At 42.9% G+C, this 19,688-nt stretch overlaps 1 protein-coding gene and 1 long non-coding RNA gene across 3 annotated transcripts in view; both read left to right on the top strand.

Annotated features, from left to right (window-relative positions):
* FBXL7 (F-box and leucine rich repeat protein 7) overlaps positions 1 to 6,349 on the top strand; it is a 215,568-nt gene extending 209,219 nt beyond the window's left edge. For both annotated transcript variants that reach the window (XM_082234499.1, XM_082234498.1), the window contains one exon: positions 5,559 to 6,349. In XM_082234499.1, the coding sequence (XP_082090625.1) occupies positions 5,559 to 6,295 (737 nt within the window). In that variant the 3' untranslated portion in view covers positions 6,296 to 6,349. The remainder of the gene's footprint in view (positions 1 to 5,558) is intronic.
* A 1,777-nt stretch (positions 6,350 to 8,126) lies between these two features.
* Positions 8,127 to 12,112, top strand: LOC309539093. Its single transcript, XR_014222685.1, has 2 exons — positions 8,127 to 10,204; positions 10,594 to 12,112. It is a non-coding gene; the product is annotated as an uncharacterized lncRNA (long non-coding RNA).
* Positions 12,113 to 19,688: the final 7,576 nt, after the last annotated feature.

Raw genomic sequence — 19,688 nt, 5'->3', positions numbered from 1 at the left:
ATATTCATTAAAATGCTGGTTTATTTTCATGGGGTCTTTTTCAAAACCCTAACTTCCCTCACTTAAAACTTCCCTAACTTCAAAATATGGAAGCTGAGAGAAGCTGCAATGGTCACTTTTGCCCATCCAAGTCTTTAGTTTCTACAGGGTTCTCTTCATTGCAGTTGCTACAACAGAATGAGATTGAATTAATTCTCAAATATTCAAAACGTTGTGCTAAATGGTGTGCGCAATACTGCCCTCTGCTGGAGAGGTTGTCTGAGCTAAGGAATGTGGACATCTTTCTGGTTCCTCTTAATGCAACTTGGCAGACCAAGTCTCAACTGCCTGCTCTGAGCCCAATTTATTGCCATATCAAAAGGATACGAAGAATACAGCGATGCATATCAGCATCTATAGCCTATTGAACCACACACCAGAAGTACCCAGTGAGTGTTACAGGCATATATTAACATATAAATTATAAAATGTACCACAAAACTTATCACTTATACAATCTTTTTAGACTTCCATCAGCACCTCTTCTTATGCTTTTCTTAACTTTATATTGCCTTTACATCTCTTAACAAATCATCCTTCCCCTTCTCCATTTTTGCAATACTTCCAATAATACTCCTCACAAAACTTCTTTCAAACCTACAAACATCGTCTGATCTTCACAAATACTTTTCAAGTAGTCCGTAAATTTACTCCAGTCTTCCGTGAATTTCTGGTCCCACCGGGTTACAGACAAATATCAATGGGATTTAAAAGTAGCTGGGGGTTTTTATTTTTAAAAAAATATTTATACTTTTCAGTTTTATACATTTCACTAATTTTACAATCATTATTTCAAACCTTGACTTCCTTCCCCCTCTTAAATTTATTTTTAATATTTTCTGCATATCCAAATTAACTTAATATGCTCATTTATTCATCTGCTTTAATTATATACTTTTATAAAACTGCAGGTTATTACAATAATCCTGCCAATGTTCTTATCAGTTTGCAGTTTGTTTGTAAATAGTTTATGGACTATTTCCATTCTTTTATAAAAAGCTTATTTTGATTTCTTATTCTTCCAGTAAGTTTTGCCATTCCTGCATATTCCATAAGTTTTTGTATGTTAAAATGGTGGTAAAATTATTGAAATGTATAAAACTGAAAATCATAAATAAGATAAAGGAAAGGAAAGTAGTTGCATAAATTCACGACGAATAGCAAAAGAGATGACAATGGTGTGTTTGTGTGCATGGATGCTTTAACCACTTTGGCTCACTTCCAGACATATGTGTCAGGAAGCAGATAGCATTATCCAGGAGATTTGCACGTGAGAGAATGAGATTTGTCACGATCCACATTCCTTTCCACATGTTCTTGAGCAGAGTCATCCATTGCACCGCTGTTGGTGTGAGAACTCTCCTGAATGAGCAGGTGCGCACAATCTATAGCTTTTATGTGAGCGAGCATTAAGGCAGAAAGAGGGAGCGGATGAGTGAGTTTGGTGTCCGTAATCACATGGAACTGACTGCACATGCAAGGGCAGGAGGTGTGCTCAGAACATGTATCGAGTACGCCTGCATGTTTCCAAATGTGTGCATGTTGCTAAAGGTGCATTTTTTCTGGGAATCTGTTTATAACCATGCAGTGAGACCTGTCCTTTGCATGAACCAGGTTCACCTGGTGCCTTCATTATACACATTTAGGTACCAGGCAAAAACGTTTATCCAACGCCCTTTTAGAATGTGTTGGGGGCGTTAATGGGTTGTTTTTGTTTTGATTATGTATATTGCGAGAAGTGAGGTTACAGGGAACCAGGCAGAGGGCCTTCTTGGTAGTGGCGCCTGCCCTGTGGAACGCCCTCCCATCAGATGTCAAGGCAATAAGCAACTATCTTACTTTTAAAAGACATCTGAAAGCAGCCCTGTTTAGGGACGTTCTTAATGTTTAATACTGTATTGTATTTTTAATATTTGGTTGGGAGCTGCCCAGAGTGGCTGGGGAAACCCAGCCATATGGGCAGGGTATAAACTATAAATTATTATATTATTATCCTCCGAACTGCCCTGAGACCTGCAGGTATAGGGCGGTATACAAATTTATTTATAATAGTAATAATAACCAGTTATTCTATGAATATTACTGTGACCATTTGACAGCTTGAAAGTTTCCCAAGGCCTCGTTTGAGTCATTCAGGTTCTGTTCAATTAGGTATCCTGGAAATAATATTTTCATGTCAAAACCACACAGAAGTTAGCATTCAGTTTTTTTTCTACTTTTAAGAGAGAGATCAGTTTTGGGCAGACTTCCTATACATGTGAGCTTGACTGCAAACCATTATCTCAAAGGCTGGCCAAAGTTCTTTCAGCTCTCTTGAAACTTTCTCCTTCCATTTCAAATCCTTTACATTTCCTCTGTGGAAAACTGCTCTGAGCCTGCAGGTTTTTACATCTTTATTGTTTGGGACAGGAAAAGTGGTTTCAGCCACAGGAAAATGTCATTAAATTTAAACCACAGGCAGAAAGACCTTCTATGACAAGGTAGTGGGTGAATTACCCACCTTTCTTGTAGGTGGTGCAGAGTCCCCAAATAGATGATATTCATCTGATAAATCTTCCTGACATTTGCAGGCTACATTGGCCGTGCTCAAAGGTCAAGCTGTGTCATGGAAGCACATGATGCAAAGTTGCTTGCAGCTCTCACAGCATGGATTAAATCTTCCTTTTAACCCTCTGCCATTGCATCATAATTCCTTAGGAGAAGCAACTTGGATCTTACAGACCAGAGTGTAGGCAAAAGCCTATTGGTACTGGCATGAATCAGTTACATCACCTGGGCCCCTCAAAAGACCAATGTTGATGTTGGCATCTGTCTGTCTCGAGAGACAATGGAGTCATCGTCTTCTTCTTCTTTGGTGATCACTCATAGCCGAGTAAGATTGTCTTCCATGAACACAGTCTTAACAGTGAGTCCGTAAGTGACTGTGGAGGCCAATTCTGGATCCACACGTCCTTCCACAGTGGGGACATAGGTTTCCAGATGAGAGTTGATCACGGTGAGGGTTTGCCAAGTGTGCCTTCCTCTTAGCACCTTTCTCCCTTTCGTCCTAAGTTCAAGCATCTTCAAAGTCCATGACACCTTTGGTAAAGGCTGTTCTCCAATTGGAGCACTCGCAGGCCAGTGTTTCCCAGTTGTCAGTGTTTATACTACCTTTTTCTTAGACTTGCCTTGAGAAGTCTGTAAACCTCTTTTGTTGACCACCAGCATTACGCTTTCCATTTTTTTAGTTCGGAATAGAGTAGTTGCTTTGGGAGACGATAATCAGGCATCCGCACAACATGACCAGTCCAACGAAGTTGATGTTGAAGAATCATTGCTTTGACATTGGAGTACACCTCCGGAGGCGAAATCAAACCACTGTGTTAGCATCACTGAAGTGACCTCCCCAAGGAGCAAGCCTGGGCAGTGTGACTGGAGGTCCTGGGCTGCCCAGACAACAAGACCCCCTCTTGACCTTGCTGAAGTGGTTCAAAGGAAAGTAGAGCAATATGTTTGACACCAGCTTGTATGCAGGAGTTGATGGAAGGATGGGTACAAGGTGCTATCCAATCTTAGGGACTCCACTCCAGATTTGTGTAGGGTTTACTCCATAGCATTTTCTTCTCCTGAAGAGATCTTGCAACGCTACCTTCCCAGGTTGATGAGCCTCATCTGCTCCTCACTTCCCTCTACAGCAATGACCAATGTGCAAGCATGTGAATCATGTCTTTCCTTCCCTTATGCATATTGTCAGGGAACTGACATCGGAGGGAGAGGCGAAGGGGAGGCTCCCAGATGATGCTGGCGAAGGACCCAGCAGCAGGGGGAGAAACAGCTCAGTAGAGGGGGAAGCCAATCAGTGCAGCACCAGGGATGAAGGGGGGCAGACGGGGGAATTGGAGAGAGGGCTCCAGGACTCTTCACTGGACATCAGTGAGGAGAGCCCAGGTCCTCCGCTACCCATGCCCTCCCTGCGCAGAAGACTCCCGCGCAGTGAGAGGAGGAGGAGACTGGGTGTCAAACAACTTTTATGTTGGAAGAGGTTCAAGAAACGCCCACTGACGGATTCTGCCAGTGACTGAGGCAGCCACAATGAGAAGGGGCTGTGCAGTCAGAAGGGTTTAACAAGGCAAATTAACCGAGAAAGGCACCAGTTTACGCACAAGTAACTCATACCCATTACACATATGGACCAAGGTAGTTGGTTTTGTGTAAGCCAGGGGTGGCCAAGTTCCATATACTTTGGCAGCAATTTGCCCAGGACAGAAGTGTAGTTGCCATCCAAACTCTCAAGTGGCCAGAGTCCAGAATAAAGCTGGTTACATTGATCAGAGGCCTTTTACAAATACAGAGCGCACACATAGCATTAATTACTGACACAATCAAGATAGGTAAGCTTCCATCAAACTTACACATTACTTGCTTGTTACATACAAATAAAAACAAAAAACAAAACAGAGGTACCAAACTGTGGAATACGTCTTATTTTGTGTAACTTGAAGATGCTAACTAATTATATTCCTTGCTTGAAACTTCAAATTCCGTGTGTGTGTGTGTATGTGTGTGTGTGTAATGTTTTACAATTTTCAATACAGTGGTGCCTCGCAAGACGAAAAGAATCTGTTCTGTGATTCTCTTCGTCTAGCGGTTTTTTCGTCTTGCGAAGCAAGCCCATTGAAGGATTAGCGGATTAGCGCTATTAGCGGCTTTTAGCGGCTTATCTGCTGATCAGATCAGCTGATAAGCGGCTTAGCGACTTAGAAAAGGGGGGGAAGGGAGGAAAACCAGCAGGAACTCGCAAGACATTGTTGTCTTGCGAAGCAAGCCCATAGGAAATTCGTTTCGCGAAGCACCTCCAAAACGGAAAACTCTTTCGTCTAGCGAGTTTTCCGTCTTGCGGGGCACCACTGTACTCATTTAAACATCCTTAAAATATCAATGACTTCCCTCCTTCTCTTTCCATAGTTCATTTTACATATCATAAATCCCTGTATATTTTACATAAACTAAACCATTCAGTATTCCATTATTACATCCATCAAAACTTGTTTACACTGTTGGATTTATCTTAATGCTGCCAGCATTTTCAGCTGTACACAGTTATTTCCCATATATTCAATAAATGTTTTCCAATCTTCTCTAAACGTATGTTCTTCTTGTTCTCTTATTCTATATGTTAGGTCTGCAAGCTGTGCGTATTCCGTCAGCTTAAGTTGCCACTCTTTGGTTGGGACCTCACACGTTTTCCATGTTTGGGCTAACAAAACATGGGCCGCCGTAGTAGCATACATAAACAATCTTTTTTCCATCTGAATTATCCCCAACAAAAAGGACTCTGGCTTTTTTGGAAAAGTACTTTTAAACATTTTTTTTCCAATTCACTATGGATTATTTCCCAAAACTCTTTTACAGGTCCTGAAGCTTCCAATTCCTAGCATAGAAGACCCCTCTAAATAAGGTTATTTTATTTTCTTAAAGGAGAAGTAGTCATTGATGCAGAGCCACAAATAACCACCTTCTCTTTTCCTCCCCAAATTTAGGTTGTTCCAAAGTTACATGCATCAGCCTAACCCGTGAAGCTTCCATCAAGTTGTCTCCTTTACATGGAAAACAGATCTCTATCCGCTACCTAGACATGACGGACTGCTTTGTCCTTGAAGATGAAGGCCTGCACACCATTGCTGCCCACTGCACTCAGTTGACACACCTGTACCTGCGCCGCTGCATCCGCATCACCGACGAAGGCCTCCGTTACCTGATGATTTACTGCACGTCCATCAGGGAGCTGAGCGTGAGCGACTGCCGCTTTGTCAGCGATTTCGGCATGCGCGAGATCGCCAAGCTGGAGCTGCGCCTGCGGTACCTCAGCATCGCCCACTGCGCCCGCATCACCGACGTCGGCATCCGCTACATCGCCAAGTACTGCAGCAAGTTGCGATACCTCAACGCACGGGGCTGTGAGGGCATCACGGACCACGGAGTGGAGTACCTTGCCAAAAATTGCACAAAACTCAAGTCGCTAGACATTGGGAAATGTCCTCTGGTCTCCGACGCCGGCTTGGAGTTCCTGGCTCTGAACTGCTTCAATCTGAAGAGGCTGAGCCTGAAGTCATGCGAAAGCATCACCGGACAAGGCCTGCAGATTGTGGCGGCCAACTGCTTTGATTTGCAGATGATGAACGTGCAGGATTGCGAGATCTCAGTGGAAGCTTTGCGGTTTGTCAAACGGCACTGCAAGCGCTGCATTATAGAGCACACCAACCCTGCCTTTTTCTGAAGCGACAGGTCTCACTTGTTGAGGATAGCAAAGTATTAAAAATGTCTGTATGTACATTTGCACAGAATGTCTGTATACAGCAGCTGTACTTTCTGTGTGCGATAAGCAGAAAACATAGAGGCTTAGCATCATCTACATTTGGTCCCTAAGACACCTTTTAGTGGCCTTGTTCAAATCTTTAAAATGCCAGCTTTTGGAATTTTAAAAACGTAATTCTCTAGCCTTTACGGTTACTGAGCTACAAGATAGTTGTGTGTGTATGTGTGTACAGTTTGGAAAGAGAGTAACAGAAGTCCCAGTTTGTTTTTGGCTTCCAATGCCCAAGTGAGTTGTGACTAAGGCTGCAGGCCTATACACACTTACCTGGGCGTAAATTCCATTGGAAACAATGAGCCTTCCTTTCAAGTAGACATGCATAGGATTGTACTGGAAATCCTACTGAAACAAATGGAAGAAGCCATGACAAGTCTCATTGCTTTCAACAAAACTTCACCACGGCTACCTTTTAGCTGAATTAGAGCCATAATATCTAGACTTAGCCCATGTTGTCATTTGAGAGGTTGTCAGGTTTGTCTGTTTTAGTTCTAGGGTGTGTGAGTTTTTTTACATTTTCGGTGCTGGAATTACAGTGGAATGAACAATGGTGTCAAAGCGGAAGTGCAATACATCCACCAACTCTGGTCATTACGAGTCATTGTAATTATGCAACCAGCAGCAAACTAGCTTTGGCACAGGTGTGTTTTGAATGTGATGTTCAGCACTGAACAAATTGCCTGCTCCCTGCTCTTTGTGTCTGTCATGAGTCCTGTTGAGAGCTTTTCTTTGAAGAGTGTCATAAGCCACCTTCCTTTAACTCAGATTACATCAAAGTTTTCTGTCCCCTGGAAGAAGCATCTGTAGCTCTTGCAACGCTCTTTTCTCGTTTCCTCCCTCCCATCACAATTTATCTCTAAAACAATTACAGGGAAGCTGTGACTTGCCGGGAGTTTGCCTGGCCTTGCTGGCTGAGGGTTATGGGCATTGGAGTCCAACAAAATCTGGAAAGCCACACGTTTCCATCCCCGATCTAAAAAGGCGTGGGTTTTCTCAGACTCAATGCTTTCTGCTAGACTCCAAAGAAACTCTTGAATATTTCAATCTTCACTATAGTAAATCCTTTATAGTTAGAATTCATAATCACAAACCTGCAATCTGAGCCTGTCTTCTCCTCATCCCCTCAGGATCTGTTAGCCTTGTCTCTTTTCATTTAGCAAATGGGTGGCCAGCCTATGACACAAATGCGACAATCAGAGAACCCATAAAACTTGTCATGGCACAGTCAGTCCTTCTTCTTCCATCTGAGTCTTATATTGCTCTTTGATGCAGTACAGTGGTGCCCCGCAAGACGAATGCCTCGCAAGACAGAAAACTCGCTAGACGAAAGAGTTTTCCGTTTTGGAGGTGCTTCGCAAAACGAATCTCCTATGGGCTTGCTTCGCAAGACGAAAATGTCTTGTGAGTTCCTGTGGGTTTTTTTCCTTCCCCCCCTTTTTCTAAGCTGCTAAGCCGCTTATCAGCTGATCCGATAAGCCGATAAGCCGCTAAAAGCCGCTAATAGCGCTAATAGCGCTAATCCGCTAATCCGTCAATGGGCTTGCTTCGCAAGACGAAAAAACCGCTAGACGAAGAGAATCACAGAACGGATTCTTTTCGTCTTGCGAGGCACCACTGTGCACTAGAAGCGGGTGGCGCTGTGGTCTAAGCCACTGAGCCTCTCAGGCTTGCTGATCAGAAGGTTGGTGGTTTGAATCCCCACGACAGAGTGAGCTCCCGTTGCTCTGTCCCAGTTTCTGCCAACCTAGCAGTTCAAAAATGTGGGGGTTTTTTTGGGGGGGGAGGTCAAACCATTGGAGCTGTGGCTGTAGAGACCAATATGGGAGAAACATGTTTTGTTGCAGCTGGGGCAGCTTAAGGCGTTCAGTTGTGCTGTTGCAGATGCACCATGGTGTTTCTTCTCTCTGTGCTCCTCCCAGCAGCCATTCCTCCTCTGGTCACTGCTATGGATACATGACTTGACTACCTGTCTCCAGGCAATGCAGTTTTCTGCAAGGGCAGGGTTGATGTCGCCAGCCTTCATGTCATCTTTGCAGACATCTTTGTAGCACAGAGTTGGTCTGCCAACAGGCCTGGTGCCTGAAGCCAGTTCCCCATAGAAGATGTCCTTGGGGCTTCCATTCTGTTGAACTTTGTACCATTTTCTGTGGAACAGGCCATGTACAGAAAAGTTGAGGTTGGGCTCTCAGTAGTACAGTGGTACCTCAGGTTACATACACTTCAGGTTACATTCGCTTCAGGTTACAGACTCCGCTAACCCAGAAATAGTGCTTCAGGTTAAGAACTTTGCTTCAGGGTGAGAACAGAAATCGTGCTCCGGCGGCGCAGCAGCAGCAGGAGGCCCCATTAGCTAAAGTGGTGCTTTAGGTTAAGAACAGTTTCAGGTTAAGAACGGACCTCCGGAACGAATTAAGTACTTAACCCAAGGTACCACTATAATTCAGGAATGGCTGGCCCAAAGCAACAAAGTAGGATCCTTGCTAGGTCTACACTTTCAATACACGCATGACACTTTCCATTAATATCGAGCGCACCATGTAGTGCCTCAAGAACATGAAATGAGACCAGTGGGAATAACGTCAGTAGTATACATGCCCATCATGTTTTTATTAGTCTGAAAAGATGGTATGAAGCCTTAGCTTTTTGAGGTTTAAAGGCAGTGCCTTCAAAATGCATGAATAAGAAGTGTTATGACATTTGGGAAAGGCCTTATGACCGAAATTCCTTAACTTTCATTCAGCAAAGCCAGTGTTCACCCATCCCCATTTCATCCCCATTTCCTTTTTCCGCTCCTCCTCACTCCTCCTCCTGTTGCCCTCTGTGTAGGACTTGCCTTTCAAATGCTTCCCTTTCTACCCATGCAGGCTCTTTCTAGTTTATTCATAAATCTATAAATATCCCCATAGAGGGGAAGGGGAAATGGAGGTCAGGACAGGCTCTGCTTACAGAGTCAAGTCACGAGCATCCAGACCAGGGATTTCTGTTCTCACAAATTTCCTTTAAGCGTCTCACGTTTTCCCTCTTTAAACTGGTACAGTTTTCTGAGTGCAGCTTTATAATGCAAAAACAGCTATTAAACGTAGGCTATATTTCTGATGCCCCGCGAACACCAGGGATGTGTAATAATTCTGAGTGGAGCTCTTAGGTATACTTAAGGAGGCTCAGCCGATGGATTCTTAATTGAAAATATTTAAGAAAACTGCCTTTTCCTTGGTTTCTAAAACCCGGAAGCCTCGCTGTATTGCAGATGCTTTTCCATAACCTGAAGCAAAGTTGAAACCAATTCGTTTCGCTAAACCAGGGAAGACCTCAAATATGAAGGACACCAGAACTTTTGAAAAATATGGCCTGCTCTTTCATTGAGACAGGAAAACAGCAAATCCAACATACATAGTGAGTCTGGACACTTGCAGTTTGGAGAAGAGAAACCCTCTTTTATTACTAAAGGTTTTTAAGGCAATGGCCTTTTTTGTAATTTTCAGTGGCAAAATCCTCCTCATAGCATCTGATAGGAGTCACAGGCATCCAATATTTGTTTCTTGCTGGCATTGGTGCCTTGTGCTGTTAAAATTACTTCCACTTGCATTTTCTATTTCTTTGTCTGGGGCAGAGATATATTTCCCAGACAGTAAAGCAATTAGCCTGTAAGGTCATAGCCTTGGGGAACAGTGGTTTTTGATGCTGTTCACTCTAGTTCAAGAAAACCCACAAAAGCCAGACCAGTTGTTATCATTTCTGCACCATTACAGACTTAAAGGGCAAGGTCCTGTATGGACACTCAGTTGCAATCTCATGTGGGCATGACAACTCAACTGGGTGTCTTGTCAAAGGACTGCCAGAGATGCTAAGTCAGTGTGTTTGAACTCATGACTGAAGGACAGCAGCTGTTTAGGGAAATCAGTGGCGTAGCGTGGGTTGTCAGCACCCGGGGCAAGGCAAGTAATTTGCGCCCCCTAACCCGTGGATTTGCGCCCCTTAACCCGTGGATTTGCGCACCCTAACCCCCAGATGTTGCGCCCGGTGCGGCCGGCCCCCCCTGCACCCCCCACGCTACGCCACTGAGGGAAATCAAGGCTCTGTCAGCCTCAGAAATCACCACTCAGAGCCTAAAAAGGGGTCAGAGAATTGCTGCCTCTACATAATTGGCATAGATTTTGGAGTTTTCTTTTCTCAAAATCAGTAGTTTTCAGACTGTCTAGCTTTAGGGAATCCTGAGGAACCCCAGCACAACTGCCACCACAGAACGTCAATATTTTGCAGAAGACACTTTGGGTTTCCATTTCAGGGCTTTGGCTAGCTATGTTTGGGCTCACCCGTTGCCTCCCATGCTTTGCGTATAACCTAAAGTCTTCTCCTGTGGATACATGTTGCAAGGGTAGGCTCCTAGATGTAAGAGAAACTGCCACCTTCATTCTAGACTAGCAAATTCTTCCCAAAACACAGATACTCAGATTAACAGCAAGAAGTTGCCCTTTGAAAGCTCAATAAATTTCCTCTCCTTCCTCCTTTCTTTATGGAAGATCATTTCACAGATACTTTGTATTTTGGGAAATGCTATTCCAATTTGTGTTTGGCAAAGCATTTTTTTGGTCCTTCGATATGAAAACCAGCCCTGGGTGATTATATCTTCAGGCGGAATCCCCCATGGTCAGGTGACAACTGGTTTCTGAGTGGCAGCTCAGATGCTGAAAACATCTCTTATAGGGAGATGTGGGAAGGAAAACACTCTTTTTCCATGTTTTTTTTTTAATAATAGCTGCACTGGAGGCAGATGATGTAATTAATCGGTGGCCCTGGTATGGAGGAAAAATCTGTATGTTAAGGAAGAAAACAAAACAATTCTTGTAGTAATGCTCCCTATGACCCTGCAGAGTGAAGCTCTTTAAAGTCCCAGTGATTGCAATGATAGTGTTGAAGGATGTGCTTAAATCTCTGCTACTAAAATCAACGGGACAAGTGGAATAGCTTGTGGGGTGATTAGTTTTAAGTGAAATGGATTACCTTTGTGAGGCTTCCATATGTACATACATGCATAGACACATGTCCATTCTTTCAGTACAATGCTGCCCTTCCATGGGCCAACTCATAATGTCTTGCCGTTTCCTTCTACAAACTGATCATATCTATCCAACCGCATTAAAGGCCAAGTATGCCCCAGCCACCGTGTCACTCCCAGGAGTGACACATGGCTCGGGTGTGTTGCAGGCGACTGGCACTCACTGAGGGGCAGTGAGTGCCAGCCGCCATTTTGTCACCACACTCAGTGGTGACACCCAGGGCGGACCACCCCCACCGTCCCCCTTCCTCCGCCCCTGGCTGATGGGGTCATCTCAAATCAAGCTATTCTGGGGAACACTATGATATACCAGCTAACATCCATTTAATTTCTTTCCTCTTTCCATTTAGAAGGTGACTACTTAGTAGGATGTTCTCTTATCTCTTGCCAGCTACTCTCTTCACCACCCTTAGCTCACAGTAAGTCTGTCCTGAAGGGGAAATGGTTAAGAGCTGGGCCTTTTGAACTTATAAGGTCTCTTACGCAAGATTTGAGGGTCTTTTCTTTTTTCCCTAAAAGAAAGTTGGTATCTTGCTGGCTGCGCTAAACGGAAAAGGATAACACAACTTGGTTCCAAATGGGCTTTAATGTTTAGATTGGCATGTACTCTGTGACTCACTGTAAAGCCTTAATTTACTACTACCGAGAAATAAAGCAATATATTGGTATAGCGGCTTGATTTCATCAATGTGTATACAATTGCATGGCGAAATGCATGCATGCACACTTCAGAATTACAATGCCATGTGAAGTTCTTTCTTGGGCAGAAGAAACAGGGAGATGGGAGGGAGCATGTTCCAAGTCAATGGGGCTGCTAGGTTCACCAGGCTTACATGGAAACCATACGTGACCATACCAGGAGTGTGCAGAAACGAAAGGTAGAGGCACAACAGAGCACTGTCAATTTGCAGGACACACCCAAATACAGAGGTAAGCTACAGAGCCAGGGTCCTGCCATCTCTCCCCGATTCTGCTTTTCATTTCTTCTCTCAGTAGACCCATCTAATCCCAGAGATCTCAGTATTAGAAATATTTCACAAGGTCACCAGATATATTATACACTATTGGTCTTACTCTGCTACAAAATGACACTCAAGCCAATGTGCAGAAGGCTGATGGATCCGTCGTTTATCTTGGCTTGATTTCCAGAGGTCCCTGCGGTCTTCCCAAAATAGTTTTATCTTGGGGGAGGGGGGAATATGCAGTGCAATTTTTCTGTATACTAACTAAGGAGTTAATCTCATTGGACTTATTTCAGATTACTTTCAGGTAAACATGTATGGGGTTGTGCTATAAGATACTGCAGTAATAGAACAGATGTTTAAAAGCAGATCATGTTAATTTCACATATAAAGCTTTCTATCTTTATTGTTTATTTGACTGACGTTTCCCCAAATCCTTGATTTTCTAAACACATTGAGAAATAATTCACCATTATTTTTTTTGCAAGTAGATTCTTCTTAATGGCAAAGCGGTTTGCATACTACTGCAGTTTTGAAGCACCACCAGCAATTCCATAATTACAGGGTTTTTTCTCCCCCAAATCCCCAGAACTTCCTGTAAATGTGAATATGTAAAACTGGAAGCAGGTTGACAACGACTGCATTGAACGGGATCTTCTGGAGTGAGAATTTCTTATAGACTTTGCATATTGATGGTGATACTGCTTCATTTCCTTCCCTCATTTTTTTTTTAAGAATCCTTAAAACTTCATCTCATTCTTATATTTTCTAATTCAACTTTTTCTTCTTCTCTCCACTTGCATCGCCTCCATTTTAAAATTTCCCTTTTCCTTCCTTACGGTCTTGTCTACTGCAGACTGTGCCCATAAAGGCAGGAACTGTGGTCGTGTTACCATTTTTATGTATAGCGCTTAGCTTTTATAAATTGTTTTAACTGAAATATTTGTACCCCACCATACTTAAAGCCAAGGTAAATTCCATCATTCTTCAGAAACATATAAGCCCATTTCCTCACCCCTCAAAAAAAGTGAATGCAGAAGTATAACTAGATATTATAAGACAGCATGGCAGAAAGAATTTACTGACTTCAAGAGCCATTCCAGTTCCAAAGGAGCCCAAAGGCTTTTCTAAATAAAGAATATTATAAGTATAGTCAAAGCTTGCAATCCTATGCACCTAGAAATAAGGACCTATAGAATTTACCTCTGAGTAAACATCTCGGATTTTGCTGAAAGACGAAATCTTTCAAGTGCTGACTTATCCGATTTTCATTGTCATAAACTTTATAATATCACTCACTGGTGGTGTTCCCCTACCACACAATCCTGACTCACAAATACACTTCCAGAGGAACAAACTGGGGATTGTAACTCTATATAGCACACATCAATAAGGCTGCCATCGCTAGTATGGCAGCAAAGATAACTGGAGACAGTGATCATTGGCGCAGTTCCTTGAACAGCAGTAACGTCAACAGCGCCATATTGCAAGCCTTAATGGGTTGTCATATTCTCTTCCATAGTACACAAATGTCTTTCCCGTCAAAACTGGTTGTTCCATGCTTTCTTGAACAAGAGCTCCCTCTAAAGGAATAAAGAAAGTTCTGAAATCTCTTACACCAGGCATCTTACTTGAACTGAGAAGTAGGGTGTTAGGGTTCTTTTTCACAACTATTCCTTAATGGTATTCTAAGAGCCACCAAAATGACCACCAGTAAGGAAGGTGAGTTCAGGCCAGAGTTGGGAGCCAGCTGTTATAGGACTCCAACCCCAATGGGCAGGGTTGATGGAGCAGGAATCCAACATTTGAAGGGTTACAAGTCTTGGGTCAAGACAATGGCAAAAGGATACCAATGGCAAAAGGATGCTCATCTTTGCTTCCAGGTGTGTGTTCCTGTGTAGAACCTACCCAAGGCCATTGTCACATATCCTTGGCTATAGCACAAGCCTTCCTTGCCCTCTATTCTTCCTCAATCCTAGGTTGATGGCTCAGTTGGTAGCATGTGAGGCTCTTAATCTCAGGGTTGTGGGTTTGAGCCTCATGTAGGATGAAAGAATCCTGCATGGTCCCTTCCAACACTTAGGATTCTATCAGCCACTCTTCTTCAACTGCTGCAAAAGTTATGCAGCACAGGGATTATGGACGGCTGCAGTGTTGGGGGTGGTGTCAGGTCTCAACATTGGTGCAAAGACCTAGCTGTAAAGGTCATGATCTTCAGAGAAATGGCTCCTAAAATCATGCATATACTTTCATTCATAGAGAACCTCCATTACTGGAAAGTTACCGTTAGGAATTAGGTTTTTTATTCTGCCAGGGAATAATTCAGGGTAATTTAAGCTTGCAAATTCCTCCATCGACAGAAGCTGTCTGTTTTAAGTGGGGGTTGGGGTGTTCTCCAGTAGTCTGAAAAGTCACTTCTGAGCAGTTTCTCAATGGGAGTGTGAAACTGTGACCCATGCAATTTAATATTTTTGCATCTCCCAATCAAGGGCAATAATTCTTAGCAGGTTAATTCACACTGCATTACACGATACTGTACAGTTCCCACTGGTGTAATCAAGATGGGGAATGAATCAATAACTGGAATTAAAACTGTCCTTGGGGGGAAAGAACTAATGTAGAAAATACCCCTTTCAATTGAATCAGTTAATGGTAATGGCATTGGTGTTCTGATTAATTGCTCTTCATTTTACCATCAATCAAAACTGGAATCAATGCCACTGGGGCCAACTAGCAGCAAGACCCAGCCCAAAGAGATATTTTAACAAGTAGTGTGTTTGTGGTTTGCATTCATACAGGTGTGGGTGTGCATCTGGATACACATCCTTATGGTTGCAGTGCTCACCTGGGACCATCCAGGCAAGACCAAGAGCCATCTAGAATGCATCCTTTTAGATATAGCTGCAGAATGTGCATCCCCATCCGAGGCCACGGCCAATTCTGCACACCTAGAGCCAAATAGGTATGTTTCTCTGGGTATGAGTTTCATGTGTTTTTACCGACCAAACACACCATTGGCTCCCTAGTTAATCTCAGCTTCTCTCGCCTTCTCTTGCATATTAAGCAATTTAAACCAATGCTTGACCGTCCAGCACAAAAATACTACAAAAACACCACCAGTGCTACACATTAGTGTTGTTGTTTAGTCGTTTAGTCATGTCCGACTCTTCGTGACCCCATGGACCAGAGCACGCCAGGCACTTCTGTCTTCCACTGCCTCCCGCAGTTTGGTCAAACTCATGCTAGTAGCTTCAAGAACACTATCCAACCATCTCATCCTCTGTCGTCCCCTTCTCCTTGTGCCCTCAATCATTCCCAACATCAGCGTCTTTTCCAGGGAGTCTTCTCTTCTCATGAGGTGGCCAAAGTATTGGCGCCTCAGCTTCAGGATCTGTCCTTCCAGTGAGCACTCAGGGCTGATTTCCTTCAGAATGGATACGTTTGATCTTCTTGCAGTCCATGGGACTCTCAAGAGTCTCCTCCAGCACCATAATTCAAAAGCATCAATTCTTCGGCGATCAGCCTTCTTTATGGTCCAGCTCTCACTTCCACACATCACTACAGGGAAAACCATGGCTTTAACTATACGGACCTTTGTTGGCAAGGTGATGTCTCTGCTTTTTAAGATGCTGTCTACACATTAGTAGTAGCTACACATTAATAGTAGCTGTTAAAAAGTCATCTACTTTGGAGTACAAACTGTAATGAAGCAGCCAGCGTATATTCCCTTTTGTGAAGACCAACCCAAAATGAAAGCCTTGTTGCCATCAGCGGGCTCAATTGCAAAGCAAAAATGAGCTCATTGTGTTTGCCAGTTGGATGGCCATTTTCATCTCCTACTTAACTCTGCAGCAGCTCCCACACCAAATAAAGGGAACATAAAAAGGACCCCCTACTATAAATCAAATTAATCCTCCCAACATACTTCGCTTCCCTATCAAAAACACATAAGGACAGAATTTCATAAGTCATAGGCCTGAGCTCAAGGTCAGCCTGACAATGGTAAATCAGATTACTTAATGGTAAGTAATCTGAGCTGTTTTCCCAGTAGTGATGTATGGAAGTGAGAGCTGGACCATAAAGAAGGCTGATCGCCGAAGAATTGATGCTTTTGAATTATGGTGCTGGAGGAGACTCTTGAGAGTCCCATGGACTGTAAGAAGATCAAACGTATCCATTCTGAAGGAAATCAGCCCTGAGTGCTCACTGGAAGGACAGATCCTGAAGCTGAGGCGCCAATACTTTGGCCACCTCATGAGAAGAGAAGACTCCCTGGAAAAGACGCTGATGTTGGGAATGATTGAGGGCACAAGAAGAAGGGGATGACAGAGGACAAGATGGTTGGATAGTGTTCTTGAAGCTACAAACATGAGTCTGACCAAACTGTGGGAGGCAGTGGAAGATAGGAGTGCCTGGCGTGCTCTGGTCCATGGGGTCACGAAGAGTCGGACACGACTAAACGACTAAACAACAACAACAATCTGAGCTGTATCTGCAGCAATGGAACCAGCTAGAATCTTATAAATTTTATCCTCTGCTTTGGACTAATCAACTATACAGCCCCAGACCAGTTAATTCCCATCCAGCCTCCAGGTGTATCTTCACACATTACAGAAATAATGGATACCCTCCTATACATGATGCACTTTTAAAATGATAAGATTCCCAATATTCCCCATAAACTGAGAGCCAACCACCTCTTTTGAAATTTCTTACAAATGTTTCAGGGAGCCAGCAATGGTTTTGATTCCTTACTCTGTGTCCATATAGTAAAAGAAAAAGGATACAACCCCTATATATTACCGGAAACTATATTGTAAGATAACACTATATTGTATACCGGTTAATAATTGCTTCCATTAAATTGGTAAAGCTGTTGTAGCATTAGTTCATTTCATGAAATTCCAGGGACTCTGACTTTGTGAGAGTTCTAACAGAATCCTTGTGGTTCAAGAACCTCACAAACTATTATTCCCACACTTCCTTCACAAAAGCCATAATTGTATTATCCCATTTGTTTTTTAGTGTAGAAGTGACCTGTTTTTCTTTAAAAGTTTCATAGGGTGGCTTTATAAGGGATCTGCATGCTTCACTTAAGCAAGTAGCTGTTGCATATAGTTCTTACTAATATGGTATCTTTAAGAGGATTAAAATTCTCAAACTTCCATGCATCAAACATAAACTGCCTTTAATACCAAATTCTAGTTTTAACACAGTGTAAAGGTTTCTAAAAAGAAATCCTTTAGGAATTATAGAGGAAAGCCTTGATGTTGGAAAAAGCTGAGTTTTTTTACACTGCAAAACTGATGCTAACTTCCCAAACTTTTGTTGTTTTTAATTTATAAAATGTTAAATCCTCTGGATATTTACTGGGTAAAGCAATAATGCCTTGAACAGAGAAGATTTGAATAAGAACATGCATCTGAATGTGGCTGTTGCATACCCGCCAACATTTCTGTGATGAAAATGACATCGTATTACTTTCAGGATGTGTGCCCCCATACACAGTTTGATGCAATCAGTTCATAGCTGTCAATCTTCCCTTTTTTGGTGGGAAATTCCCTTATTCCAGCGCCGTTTCCCGCTGCTTCCCGCTGCTATCCCGGATTGTTAGATATCCCATAGACTGTCCCCAGGGACAGGTGAGGCTGCTGATCCCTTATTTTCGAGGCTGCTGATCCTTTATTTTCAAATCTGAAAGTTGACAGCTATGAATCAGTTCCATAGAACTACATGCAGATGGAGCTGGGTAGTACACAAAAGCAGCTTGACTCACAGATATTGCCTTTGGTGTTGCAGTGGATTTCATTGTGATTCACATAAACTTAGAAGATACATAAATACCAGCTATTTGCTTTGCTGAGTTCAAGCAAGTCTTAGCCAACCTTACTGTGCATACTAAAGGGCATTAGGGAGCTCTTATAGATCATTTGACTGAGTCAGTCAAAGACAACACTATACCATGAACGGCGACATGCCTCTGCAGAAACAATGATCAGATATAAACATTCTGATCCATCATATCTCCACAATAAAACAAACCCTTCTCTTCCTTTTTTCCACCACTCCTCATCCGTTGCTGCCCAATATGCATTATAGTGTTTCACAATTCTCAGATAAAATACCGTATTTTTCGCTCTATAAGACGCACCAGACCACAAGACGCACCTAGTTTTTGGAGGAGGAAAACAAGAAAAAAAATATTTTGAATCTCAGAAGCCAGAACAGCAAGAGGAATCGCTGCGCGGTGAAAGCAGCAATCCTTGCTGTTCTGGCTTCTGGGATAGCTGTGCAGCCTGCATTCGCTCCATAAGACGCACACACATTTCCCCTTACTTTTTAAGAGGGAAAAAGTGAGTCTTATAGAGCAAAAAATACGGTATTCTGGCAGTAATCGTGCTGATGGCACGCCTTGCCCTTACCCCTTCAGTGAAGAAGTGCATAAAACAACTATATAGGACTATTTAGAAACATATTTTTTTAAAAATTATGTCATATCATACCTAATATTAAACTACATCCATTAATAGTTTTTAGTTCATTTCTAGTAAAAAATATAATAAATAAATAATTTTTTATTTATTCCCAGTTCAGAAAACCAGGCTCAGGGCAGCTAACAACAAATTTAAAACTTAATTGATGCAACAACAAAAAACAGCATAAAATACAATATAAAACATGAATAACAATAAATTCAGAATTCAAAAATCAATTTAGGGGGGAAATCAATCCAATAAACATTAGATGATCATCAGGGCAAGCTGGCTAAATTAGTCCTATTTGGGCCAGTGAGGAGATCAGGGGAGAATTAGCTGTGGGATCCCAGAGTGGGTAATCTTCATAAAAAGGGCAGGGGGAGGGAAGGAAGGGGAATAAAAGATCAGGCTAAGTTCCAATTTAAAGCCAGGTGGAATAGCTCTGTCTTACAGGACCTGTGGAAGGAAGTTAAATCCTGCAGGGTCCTGATCTCATGGGACAGAGCATTCCACCAGGTCGTAGCCATCACTGAGAAGGCCCTGGCCCTAGTGGAGGATAATCTGACTTCCTTAGAGCCTGGGACCTCTAAACTATGATTATTCATGGACCTTAAGGTCCTCTGTGGGACATACCAGGAGAGGCGGTCCCGTAAATACGAGGGCCCTAAGCCACAAAGGGCTTTAAAGGTCAAAACCAGCACCTTAAACCTGACACGATACTCCACCGGGAGCCAGTGCAACTGGTAAAGCACTGGGTGAATATGCTCCCATGGCAGGGACCCCATGAGGAGCCTCGCTGCAACATT

This window comes from Podarcis vaucheri (assembly GCF_965113315.1).
Source record: "Podarcis vaucheri genome assembly, chromosome: 8".
NCBI classification, from domain to species: domain Eukaryota; kingdom Metazoa; phylum Chordata; class Lepidosauria; order Squamata; family Lacertidae; genus Podarcis; species Podarcis vaucheri.
Note: the sequence above shows the minus strand (reverse complement) of the source record. Positions and strands in the feature narration are given on the sequence as shown.